General features: G+C 43.5%; 1 protein-coding gene across 1 annotated transcript in view; it reads left to right on the forward strand.

Moving 5' to 3' along the window:
* Positions 1-243: 243 nt before the first annotated feature.
* LOC137380845 (polycystin-2-like protein 1) overlaps positions 244-13,697 on the forward strand; it is a 128,034-nt gene continuing 114,580 nt past the window's right edge. The window contains exons 1-3 of the mRNA XM_068053257.1: positions 244-499; positions 2,748-2,906; positions 3,434-3,547. Coding sequence (XP_067909358.1) covers positions 244-499; positions 2,748-2,906; positions 3,434-3,547 — 529 coding nt within the window. The remainder of the gene's footprint in view (positions 500-2,747; positions 2,907-3,433; positions 3,548-13,697) is intronic.

Genomic DNA, 13,697 nt, shown 5'->3' on the forward strand with positions numbered 1-13,697 from the left:
AGTTCCCAGGTTTGCCACTGGGGACTCTAATTCTCCCAGGACGCGGGTCCTCCCTTTGCCTGGCGTCATCTAGAACACAAGCTGGCAAAGGGGGCGTTAATAAAATTCTAGTGGTGTGTGACCCAGGCAGTGCCTACCAGCTGCCAGCCCTTTACGCTGAGACTGTGCAGATTGCTCACCACAGTTACCCACTGCTGTGTCCAAAGAAGAGCCGTGCTTTTGTGAAAGACTGGTCTCATCAAAATGAGCTCAGCTCGGGATAACAGCTTGAAGTTACCAATCCAAGAGGTGCATGAAATGGAAAGTTTATCTAATAAGAAAGCCTGGGATAACGCAGCGTACGAAGGCTCGCCTCCCAGTTCTCCTTTCAAAGTACAAACTATCTACAATCCCAGCTCCTTCCCAACCAATCCCTATGGATGTGAGGAGCCCCCGCTGTATCGGGACAAGAGCAAACCTTCATCGGGATGCTGCACGACCTTCGTTAAAGGAATTCGCAGTAAGTTGAAGGATTCGGCCCTTAAAGAATTGGGGGGATTTCTTTAACAAAATCAGTACATTTCGTTTTTCTAAATAATTAGATATTGATGATGCTAATTTTATGAATGTTGCTTCTAATTTCCGATCATTTTCAATTTAAGTTTGAGCCGTATCCTGAAAATACTAGAATATGTTTATACATGCTTAATTTTTTTCTTGTATTTTCCTTAAAAACTTGGGATAAATATAGGTTCTACAGTACTGCTGGGATCAAATACAATAGTTCCAAGAATCACGGGGTTTTGTCAAGAACATTCTCAAAGAATATGGCAAAGTTTGGATGAGGTTTTTATAAGGTGGAAACCAGAAGGGGAAAGAAGTGTAGCTGGGGAAAGCTTTTCCTGGGAATCTCTCAGCAGGAACCGTGCCATCCGCAGTCAGGGAACCTACAATAGCACCAACATGTTTCCAACCTATGTGACACCGCAAAGAAACGGTCACTCTTCTGACATTGTAACTTCACAGTCAGGTCTGACTAAAATGACCATATCATTTGAGTTCTAGCTCCTTCCGCCAATTTCACTTGACAGTACATGGAGTGTAACTTTAGTGAACTTCATCAAACCATTTTAGAAAGTGAACTGTTGGACCGCTCGGGTATTTTAGAAACAAAAGGGTACTTTTCATGTTTTGATTTGGGGTCTATATGCAACACCCACTAACGTTTTTTGTCCCTTAGTGTTTCTCAGCTCTACCCATATTCCACATCGTCAGAGCTAATATCCTTCCTCACTATTGCGTTACTTTCCGCTTTAACCAGCAAGGCAACTCCACTGTCTTTTGCTGAGGCATGGAATATAAGAGCAGGGAGGTTATGATGGAGCTGCATAAAACACTAGTTAGGCCACAGCTGGAGTACTGCGTACAGTTCTGGTCACCACACTATAAGAAGGATGTGATTGCCCTGGAGAGGGCGCAGAGGAGATTCACCAGGATGTTGCCTGGGCTGGAGCATTTCAGCTATGAAGAGAGAATGAAAAGGCTAGGGGTGTTTTCCTTAGAGCAGAGAAGGCTGAGGGAGGACCTGATTGAGGTATACAAAATTATGAGGGGCATTGATAGATTAGATAGCAAGAAACATTTTCCCTTAGCAGAGGGGTCAATAACCAGGGGGCATAGATTTAAGGTAAAGGGCAGGAGGTTTAGAGAGGATTTGAGGGGAAAAAAATCACTCAGAGGGTCGTTGGAATCTGGAACACATTGCCTGAAGAGGTGGTAGAGGCAGGAACCCTCACAACATTTAAGAAGTATTTAGATGAGCACTTGAAATGCCATAGCATACAAGGCTATGGGCAAGTGCTGGAAAATGGGTTTAGAATAGATAGGTGCTTAGTTAGGCCACACTTGGAATATTGCGTACAATTCTGGTCGCCACACTATCAGAAGGATGTGGAGGCTTTGGAGAGGGTACAGAGGAGGTTTACCAGGATGTTGCCTGGTCTGGAGGGCATTAGCTATGAGGAGAGGTTGGATAAACTAGGATTGTTTTCACTGGAACGACGCAGGTGGAGGGGCGACATGATAGAGGTTTACAAAGTTATGAGCGGCATGGACAGAGTGGATAGTCAGAAGCTTTTTCCCAGGGTGGAAGTTACTAGGGGACATAGGTTTAAGGTGCGAGGGGCAAAGTTTAGAGGGGATGTGCGAGGCAAGTTCTTTACACAGAGGGTGGTGAGTGCCTGGAACCTGCTGTCAGGGGAGGTGGTGGAAGCAGATACGATAGCGACGTTTAATAGGCATCTTGAAAAATACATGAATAGGATGGGAATAGAGGGATACGGTCCCCGGAAGTGCAGAAGGTTTTAGTTTAGACAGGCATCAAGACCAGTGTAGGCTTGGAGGGCCGAATGGCCTGTTCCTGTGCTGTACAGTTCTTTGTTCTTTGCTTGATGGCCTGCACAGACACGATGGGCTGAAGGGCCTGTTTCTGTGCTGTATAATGATAATGTGGCATCACCTTCCTAAACTCTCCAAATATTCAAAGGTAGACTTTTCATGGAGGTTCCCGCCATTTGCGTTGTTTCTCCAGAGTTTCCACCAAAGTTACGGTGAATGATCGGGAGCACCCCCGCGGAAATGACAGTAGTTCACACCTATCACTTGCGGCCATGCACACTTTTCCTTGTCTTCACGGCAGGAGTGTGATTTATAGCTCAGCGCAGCCCCAAGTATATCTGCGAAATGCCGATTCTGGCTAAACGTCTCAGACCAGTTAGTGCAGTGTAAATGCAGCCGTAATCGAAGTCATTTTGCTGTGCCAATCCAGAAACAGTCATGTGTTAGCACTGTCAATAACAGTGGAATTGTCAAAAGCAGTCAGATTGCCAGTGGCAGAATTATCATTGATGCTGTGGTTGTCAATGCGGGTAAGATTGTAAGTAGCACTAGGACTATTTGGGAGGATCCCTAGTGGCTGAGTAGTAAATGTAATCACTTATATTACTATAACCAAACACATTTCAATAATATTTCGGGACAGAAGGAAGAATGTTTTATGTGCTTTAAATGTTTAAAGTATCTTTGGATTTATAAAATAATTTCAGCACTCACGCACCAAGTATTGTGTTGTCCTTAAACGGTAGCCGTAACAGTAATTCTCTCAGCCGTATTCCTTTTGATTGTGGGCTTACGGAGTGGCTGAATTTATCCTAAAACCTATTTTAAAATAATAATGGCACTTTAGAGGATCAGCTGTAGTAGAAAGGTATCATAAAAATGAATCTAAAATATCTATTGAGGGACAAATTGCTGTAGATAGCAATAGAAATCTTTTGATCTGGTTTTTAAAAGGCAGACATCTCCGAGGATTACTGTCTAAAATTGTGGTATTTGTTACTGTTGGACTTTTTAAATCTTACAATGACTATGCCTTTATTTCTTGCCATGTCTGCAGGTTTATGGGGCACAAAACTGACCGAGAACCTGGCCAACAACCCAGAGCTACACATCAGGAGGACTTTGCGTGAACTATTAGTTTACATAGTTTTTCTAGTGGACATTTGTTTGTGTAAGTAACCAGCTTTTAGCTATATGGCAACCACATTCCATTCACTAGTTCCTTTACTGATTTTTTTTGTCATCAAATGTATTTTTGATTTAAAAGTTTTTATTTTTTCAAGAGAAAAACATTTTTTTTATCCCAGATGCAGTGTTGACCAATTGTCCATTTACCTTAAAGCAACTCTACCAATGGTAACACATGCATAGTTTACAGATAATTTTCAGTATTATTCCCAATGCCATTTCTAGAACAAAAGCAGTGATAGATTGTTAGCTTATATAGTTTTTTGATATTTCATTGGTATTTTTATGCCAATCAATAGAGAGCAGCTTTCTGCACATCAGTCCCACATAATATATTTGAGAAAATGTGGAAACTGCTAATAACATATTTTAACATTCAAGATCATAGTTTTTTTTACCAAACTGATTTGCTGCATTTGCATTAAATACAATCCATTAGTTTGGATATATATTTTCAAAATAATTTTTAACTTGCCAGATCTGTGAGGTACAAAATTCTCAATACAGCAAAATAAATGCTAAAATTATCCAAAAAAATTCTTGAAACTGATAAGTTTACTGACACCCTGTCAGTGAATTTTGTCAGTGCAATTGTGTTTGTATCTGCGATCAATTTCATATTAAAATAAGTTAATTGTTCATTATATTATAATCTATAAACAACTTGGATGGATTGTTTGGCTTGGAGCTGAACTACAAAACTCATATCCTCTCCATCACCAAGAACACTTACCTCCACATTCACAGTGTTGTCTGCTTCCAGATTTCCCATACCCCTGTACCACTGAAGTCTTTCCCCACATTTTCCGTTCTTCCAATCCCTTCCTCATCACTATTTTAAGTTCCACATTACAGAAATATCAACAGATCCAAAACTCTGCCACCCACATCCTGTCCCACCCAAATTCCTATTCATCCTTCAACCCTGTGCTCACTGACCTTCCCTGGCTTCCTACCCCCAACACATTGAACTGAAAGTCCTATTCCTCATTTACGAGTCCCTTCATTCTACCCAGTTGCTGCAAACCCTGTAGTTCTATAACCTATCCCATGCTCTTTAGTCAACATCAACTTGTATTCATACAGCACCTTTGGCATAACAAAATGTCAGGAGGATTATAAAGCAAAATTTGACAATGAATCACATAAGGAGATATTGAGGCAGATGACCAAAAGCTTAGTCAAAGAGGTAGGTTTTAAAGAGTGTCTTAAATAAGGAAAGAGAAGTAGGCAGGTGAAGAGGTTTAGGGAGGGAATACCAGAGCTTAGGGCCTTGGCAGCTGCAGGCACAGCCACAAATGGTGGGGCGATTAAAATCGGGGATGCTCAAGAGACAGAGTTAGAGGAGCACAGATATCTTGCAGGGTTGTGGGACTGGAGGAAATTACAGAGGTAGGAAGGGGTAAGGCCATGGAGGGATTTAAAAACTAGGATGAGAATTTTAAAATCAAGACATTGCTTAACTGGGAGCCAATGAAGGTCAGCGAGCACAGGCGTGATGCGTGAACCCGACCTGTTGTGAGTTATTGCATCGGCAGTTTACAGAGGGTAGAACATGGGAGTCCAACCAGGAATGCTTGAGGTAGTCAAGACTAAAGATTAAAAAATGACAAATGTAAACTGCTATTCAAGAAAGGAGGGAGAGAGAAAACAGAGAACTATAGGCCAGTTAGCCTGACATCAGTCATCGGGAAAATGCTAGAATTTATTATTAGAATGTGGTAAGAGGACACTTAGAAAATCATAGTACGATTAGGCAGAGTCAATATAGATAAATGAAAGGGAAAACGTGTTTGACAAGTCTGTTAAGAGTTTTTGGAGATTGTAACTAGTAGGATAGATAAAGGGGGACCAATGGATGTAGTGTATTTGGACTTTCAAAAAGCATTTGATAAGGTGCCACACAATACGTTATTACACAAGATTAGGGCTCATGGCACCTGGATTGCAGATTGATTAATGGACAAAAAACAGAGAGTAGGAATAAACGGCTCATTTTCGGGTTGGCAGACTGTATCTAGCTAGGTACTACAGGAATCAGCTGTTTACAACCTATATCAGTGACTTATGTGAGGGGACATAATAACATAAGAAATAAGAGCAGGAGTAGGCCATACAGCCCCTTGAGCCTGCTCGGCCATTCAATAAGATTATAGCTGATCTGATCTTGGCCTCCACTCCACTTTCCTTCCTGTTCCTCATAACCCTTGACTCCCCAATAGTTCAAAAATCTGTCTATCTCAGCCTTGAACATATTCAAAAATTCAACCTCTACAGCTCGCCGGGGTAAAGAATTCCAAAGATTAATGACCCTCTGAGAGAAGAAATTCCTCCTCATTTCCATCTTAAATGGGCTACCCCTTATTCTGAAACTATGCTTTCTTGTTCTAGATTCCCCCACAAGGGGAAACATCCTCTCAGTATCTACCCTGGCAAGCCACCTCAGAATCTTCTATATTTCAATAAGATCACCTCTCATTCTTCTAAACTACAATGAGTATAGGCTCAACCTACTCATAGGAACAGGAGTAGGCCATTCAGCCCATTGAGCCTGCTCCACCAGTCAATTCAATCATGGCTGATCATCTACCTCAACACCACTATTCTGCACTATCTCTGTATCCCTTGATGTCATTAGTATCCAGAAAGCTATTGATTTCTGACTTGAACATGCTCAATGATTGAGCTTCCACAGCACTGTTGGGTCGAGAATTCCAAAGATTCACCTCCCTCTGAGTGAAGAAATTCCTCCTCATCTCAGTCTTAAATGGCCTACCTCTTATTTTGAGACTATGTCCTCTGGTTCTAGACTCACCAGCCAGGGGAAACATCCTATCTACATCTACCCTGTCATGCCCTGTAAAAATTTTGTAAGTTTCAATGAGATCACCTCTCATTTTTGGAAACTCTAGAGAATATAACCTTTCCTGATTAGATAACCCTTCATGACAGGAATCAACCTAGTGAACTGAATGTAATATATCCAAGGTTTCTGTTGATACAAAATTAGGTGGGAAAATAAGCTCTGAGGAGGATGCAAAAAGGCTGCAAAAAGATTTCGACAGGTTAAATGAGTGGGCAAGAATGTGGCATTTGGAATACAATGTGGAGAAATGTAAAGCTATCCACTGTGGTGGAAAAGTAGAAAAGCAGAATATTTGTTAAATAGAGACTGGGAAATGTTGGTATTCAGAGGGCCTGGGTGTCCTTGTACACGAATCACATAAAGTTAACATGCAGATACAGCAAGCAATTACGAAGGCAAGTGGTATGTTAACCTTTATTACAAAGGGACTGGTGTATTAGAGTAACAAAGTCTTACTACAATTATATAAGGCCTTGGTGAGACCACACCTGGAATAAAGTATGCAGGTTTGGCCTCCTTACCTAAGGAAGGACATACTTGCCTTTAAGTAAGTGCAATAATGATTCAATAGACTGATTCCTAGGATGAGAGGATTATCCTATGAGGAGAGATTGAGTAGACTAGGCCTATATTCCCTTGAATTTAGAAGAATGAGAAGTGATCTAATTGAAACATATAAAATCCTTAATGGGCTTGGCAGAGTAGATGCTGGGAGGATATTTCCTCTGGCTGGGGAGTCTAGAACATGGGGTTACAGTCTTTTAGCATAAGGGATCAGCCATTCAGGACTGAGATGAGGAGAAATCTCATCACTGAAAGGGTTGTGAATCTTTGGCATTCTCGACATCAGGGCTGTGGATGCTCAGTCATTGAGTGAATTCTAGACAGAGATTGCTAGATTTTTGGATACTAAGGCAATAAAGGGCTATGGGGAGAGTGCAGGAAGTTGGAGCTGAGATGGAAGATCAGCCATGATCTTACTGCATGGTGGAGAAGATTCAAAGGGCCTTATGTTTTCTTATTTCTCATTTCTTATGTTATTATGTAACAAAGGCATGGGTGAAGTTTTCAGCAGCACATTTAAAGAGGTGGAAATAGGTGTTATTAGTGATGGCGTGGATATGTGGTTGGAAGCTCATCTTGGGGTCAAATATGGCACCAAGCTGACAAACAGTCTGGTTCAGCCTCAGACAGTTGCCAGGGAGAGGAATGGAGTCAGAGGCAAGGGAACGGAGTTCATTGTGGGGACTGATGACAATGGCTTCAGCGTTGCCCATATTTAATTGGACAAAACTTCTGCTTATTCAGCAGATGTTGAAGAAGCAGTCTGACAGTTTAGAGACAGTGGAGGGGACAAAAGAGGTGTTGGTGAGGTAGAGCTGGGGTGTCGTCAGTGTACATGTGGAAACTGTCACGGTGGTTTCAGATGACGTCACCAAAGGGCAGCATGCAGATGAGAAATAGGAGAGAGCCAAAGATAGATCCTTAGGAACACCATAGGTCATGGTGTGGGAGTGGGAAGAGAAGCCACTGCAGATGATTGTCTGGCTATGATTGGATAGATAAATATGGAACCAGGTGAGTGAAATCCCACCCAGCTGGTAGATCGTGGACAGGCATTGGACGAGGATGGTGTGATCAACTGTATCTAAGGCTATAGACAGGGTCAAAAAGATAAGGAGGGATAGTTTACCTTTGAAATAGTCACATAGGATGTCATTTGTGACTTGATAAGAGCTGTTTCAGTACTTTGGCGGGGCGGAACCTTAATTTGAGGGATTCAAACAAGGAGTTCCTGGAAATACGGCCCAGATTTAGGAGGAAATAACACATTTAAGGACTTTGGAGAGGAAAGGGTGGTTGGAGATGGGTGATAGTTTGCAAGGAAGAGTCAAGTGATTTTTTTGAGGAGAGAGGTGATAATGGCAGATTTGAAAGTGAGGGGGACAATATCTGAGGAAAGAGAACCATTAACAATATGAGCTAACATAGGGGCCAGGAAGGGAAGTTTGGTGGTCAGCATTTTAGTGGGAATACAGTCGAGGGAGAAGGAGGTGGGTCTTATGAACAAGATGAGCTAAAGAGGGCATGAGGGGTGTTTGGAGAGAAACTAGAGAAAGATGCAAGTTCAGGGCTAGAGCAAAGGGGGATCCTTACAGGAGGTTTGACCTGGTGGGCTAGGTGAAATGAGGGAAGTGGCAGAGGCAGCTGATCAGATGGGCTTACTGTTAATGACAAACAAGTTCATGAGCTCCTTGTACTTGTCGTTGGAGGTGAAGGTGGAGGAGGCAGGATCGAGAGATTTAAGAAGACACTTTGCAGTAGGGAAAATAAATAAGGGGTTATCCAGGATGACCCTAAAATAGTGAGCAGTTTTGGCAGATGAGAGCAGGACCCCAATAGTGCTTTATGTGGCCTATCCTGATCTGGCAATGAATGGCTAAACCTATATCCTGCCAAGTCTGTGTCCCTTGTCCCTTGGATCTAAGGATGAGGAAGTAGGAACCAGGGGAATGGCCAGGGTGAGAGAGAATAATGGTTTTAATGGGGACTAAGGGATCAAAGTTTGAGGTGAGGGTGTGGTTGAGCAGATCAGTAGCTGCAGAAATATTGTTGTGAATGGAGGGCAAAAGGCTGGATTTTGAAGTGCAGTTGAATGTGAATTGGGAGATATTTTTTTCCAGGGGCGGACACAGAAGGATTGGGGCGTGGAAGGCGGATGTGGGTGGAGAGCAAGACAAGGAAGTGATCAGAGATGACCTTATCTGTGATTGATACATGAGATGACAAAGTCACGGGGATAGCTGTAAATGTGGGTTGGGGAGTTTACATGGAGGGAGAGATTAAGGAAGGATAGGAGGGCAGTGATCTCAGAGGAGAGAAAGCATTCTGAATTGAGATGAAGGTTGAAATCACCAAGGATGAGAAATCACTGGATGCAGAGGCTGAAGGAGGAAAGCAGTGAAGATATCTCAATGAGAACATTTTTATGCTACTTGGGAGGGCAACAGAGAATGAGTATTTTAAAAGAGAGGTGAGAAGGGTGGAACAAGGTGAGATGCTCAAAGTAGGAGAAAATGTCAGGAGAGTAAAGAGACAGACCAAGGTGTGATTCGGGCAGGGATAGGCACCAACATGGGCCTATGAGAGAGCCACGAACATGGGGGCAATTAATTTGTATATAAAGTGTATAGACGACATAATGCCATCAAAACACAGTCCGATTTAAAATGCATTTCTCCCTATTTAGTGAGATACCTGGCATTGTTTTTGCTTGCACAAGTAGTCAATGTCTTCCTGTATACTTGATGTAGCGATGCTGAGAATCCGGATTGATGGCCATCTGTCAGGTGTGATCTTGATCTCTTTCTCTCCCTTCTCACTCACTCTCTCCCTCTCTTTGTCAATCCCTATCACCTCTTTGTGTCCATCTCTCGCTCCTCTCTCTCTCCCCCCTCTCTCTCTTTTTCTCTCCCTCCTCTCTGTCTCCCTCACTCCCTCTCCACCTCTTTCTCTCCCCACTCTCCCCCTCTCTCGCCCTCTCTCTCTCCCTCCTTTTGCTCCCCCTCTCTCCCCACCTCTCTCTCTCTCTCCCCGTCTCTCTCTCTCTCCCACCCCCTCTCTCTCTCCCCTCTCCCCCCTTCTCTCTCATTCTCTCTCTCTCCCTCTCCCCCCTTACCCCCCTCCCTCTCTCCCACCCTTTCATTCTCCCTTTCTCCCTCCCCCTCCCTCTCTCCCACCTCTTTCACTGTCCCCTACTCTCTCTTTCTTCCCCGCCCCTCTCTCTCCCCCCTCTCTTCTCCCTCGCTCTCTCTGTGACAGTTGCAAAATGCGTGAACTCTTCCAGAGCTGCTTTCTGATTGGTCAGTTTTTTTGAAAGGTGCACAGCTGTCAATTTCACATCTGACGGGTGTTTAGAGCAGAAACAACAGCTTCTGGACTCAGGACAATGTCGTGATTTTTGGCAAGATTTAAAAAAAAAAATTGGAACCGACCGAAAAACCAAACTTGTCCTGAGTTCGGAAGTTGCTGTTTCTGCTCTAAGCACCTACCAGCTGTGGAACTGGCGGCTGTGAGTTTTTTTAAAGTCGAACTGGTCTGGCAAAAGAAATTACCAGTCACGGACCTCAAAACCTTTACCACGGACACGTTACCGACCCCTGGATTTGGCGATGAGTTACACCGCCAACTTGACAGTCTGGGCAGGGCCAGTGGTGGAAGGTATAGCTAGGAAGGGAGGTTTCATTTAGGGGGAAGATGTCATCACCTCTCAGCCAGGTTTTCATCAAAGCCATGATGTAATCATCCACAATAAACCCATGGTTTGCAAAGGCCTTGTTCACAAGTGAACAGACATTCCGCCTTCCTCTCCACTTGTGGCCCTAGCAGTTCAACTCTTTGAAACACCCTCCATAAAGCCTCTTTCCTTGCTACTTCCCTCCTCACCTCAAAACCTCCTCAAAACCAATCTCTCCCCCCATGCTTTCTGTCACCTTTCCTGACTCTTTCATTGCTCAGTGCTTGTTTCCCCTCTATGTAGTGCCTTGCAATGTACTCGATACTAAAAATGTGATATAAATTCAAATGATTGTTGATCTCACTGCATTGAAAAGGAGTTTGCTCCCCAGAACCGATATCCCTCAGCTTGATCAGCACAAAAACTCCAATATATAAAGAATGAAAGGGAATTTGTTTCATTGTTTTCACATTGTGGATGGTGCTGAGAAAGCCAAGATTTATTGCCTTAGGAAGGTGGTGGTACGTTTTCTTCTTGAATCGCTGCAATCCAAGTGGTGAAGGTACTCACTTGTATGCTTTTAGGTTGGGTATAGTAGGATTTTGACCGAGCGATCATGAAAGAATGGTGATGTACATCCAAATCAGGCTGGCGTGTGACTTACTAGAGAGCTTGAAGGTGATGGTATTCACATGCAACTGCTGCCTTTGTCTTTCTGAGAGGTGGACATCACAGATTTGGGAGGTGCTGCTGAAAAAACCTTGGCAGTTTGTTGCAGCGCATCTTTTTTTATTATTTAGTCATAGGATGTGGACATCACTGATAAAGCCAGTATTTATTGCCCATCCCTAATTGTTCTGAGAAGATGGTGGTGAGCTATTTTCTTGAATACAATTGAGTGGGTTGCCAGGCCATTTTAGAGGGCGGTTAAATGTCAACCACATTGCTGTGGGTCTGGAGTCATCTATAAGCCACACTCCCAGGGTGCTGTGGTCAAGAATAAGTGAGTGATTGGCAGCCAGAAGCATGCTCCCCCACTTTGCTCCTGCTCTCTGTGCTCCTTTTCTCCTCCTGCTCCTGCTCTTCCCCTGCTCCTGCTCTTGCAGGTTTCCTGCTTTCTCTGTGTTCCTGCTTTCTCCATCTCCTGCTCTCTCTGGGTTCCTGCTCAGTCTGGGCTTCTGTTTTCTCCATGCTCTGCTCTCCGCGTGTTTCAACTCTCAACTTAATGTGTTTTTCCCATTGCTCCTGCTCTGCCCTTGCTCCCCTAGTACTTTCACCATGTTCTCCCTGGGCTTGTGCTGTCTCCGAGCTCCTGCTCTCTCCACTCTCCTGCCAAGGATAGACAGACCCTACAGCGAGAACCAGGCACAGCCATCTCACTGATATCCATAAGTAAATAAACAAAAACAGAAAATGCTGGAAACACTTAGCAGATCAGGCAGCATCTGTGGAGAGAAAAGCAGAGTTAATGTTTCAGTTCGATGACCTTTATAAATCTACTGTCCTTCCATTACAATCTCTATAGCTTAGATTTTAACTTGGGCTGTCCGGTGTAAATCAAACAGTAGCCAAAATTGATTTACCACCTTGTCTACACCGGCGCACCAGCTGCCACAACCTTCAAAGGGCCCTTTGGGTGGCCAAAATGCTGTCTGTTTTGGGTGTTGGTCATTTTAGTGTGCAAATCAGGGTCCTATGATGTTTCTCCAGTGCATCCGTTTTCTGCCCACAGCCCACCAGGAGGAAGGGAGGAGCCTGGTGATTAGCCCTGCTGCCCAATAGCCAAAATCTAGCCTCATGTGTTTACAATGGGACTAGCAAATAGAAGTTAGGTGAAATCTTCCCCCAGCATGTCATCCAAATTTGTATGTGATGTGGTGGGTTGTTTACTACACTTATTTGAAATGCTTGACCTCTTCTGATTAGCTACATGCTTTAGTTAAATGCCTGAATTTTTGATAATCTAGCACAACAACTGTAGTCTTTGCAGTGTAAATGTTTTTGCAATAATCACTGATTATTAAATTGAATACACAGTTGTCCCTATCACAGGGTGAATGGGTAAAACACCTATCCTTGTGCTTTCTTTAACCTGAAGTAAGCAGGGCCAGCAGTCCTGCATTACTTTAGGTGGGCCTTTTTCCTGTGTGATCTGAGATCTGAATATTGATTTGTGGCAGGGGAGGTAGTGAGAGGGGCGGTGGGGGCGGTGGGGGGGGAGGTGGTGCGTTGTGGAAAATGCAGTAATCGGACCAGAACTGAATCCGATCATCAGGAAGCCTTTCTGATTTTTCTCTTTCTCCAGCCAAAGGATGCTTAGGTTAACAGTAACACCCTAAAATTGCCCAGGTTAAGATTAACTGTCGATGTACCTACGCCACATGGACTTCAACGGTTCAAGAAGGCAGCTCAGTATCATCTTCTCAAGTGCAATTAGGGTTGGGCAACAAATGCTGGCCTTGCCAGTGACGCCCACATCCCATGAAAGAATTAAAAAAATTAGGGCCAGGCAATAAATGCTGACAGATGCAGCAATGCCTGCATCCCATGAACAAAAATAAAAGCTCCATTACTGGCACACAGCCCCGCAAAATTTCGTCTATGTTTTAGGAAACAATTGCTCATTTTGACCGAGAGTTAATTGCAGAGAGAGCAATTAGTGGTGTTGGTTGAGGGAATAAATATTGCCCCAGACCTCTAAGAGAATACCCTGCTCTTCTTTCAAAGAGTGCCATGGGATCTTTTATGTTCAATAAAGAAGGTACACTGTTTAACATTTCATCCGAAACACATAAGCTCCAACAGTCCCTCGTTACTGTACTGAAGGGTTAGTCTGAATTATGTGCTCAGGTCCTGGAGTGGACTTTTAACCCATGATCTTATGACTTAGAGGCAGTGGTTCTATCATTAAATCAAAACTGACAACTAGCTCTGCCAAGGCTGTTAACATACCTACTAGCTGCTCTCCATCCTGTCTGAGCAGTCATGCAGGGGCAACTGTATTGGCTGTATATTGGGGAAAGCAGTAGT

The sequence above is a fragment of the Heterodontus francisci genome, chromosome 20 (genome assembly GCF_036365525.1).
Source record: "Heterodontus francisci isolate sHetFra1 chromosome 20, sHetFra1.hap1, whole genome shotgun sequence".
NCBI classification, from domain to species: domain Eukaryota; kingdom Metazoa; phylum Chordata; class Chondrichthyes; order Heterodontiformes; family Heterodontidae; genus Heterodontus; species Heterodontus francisci.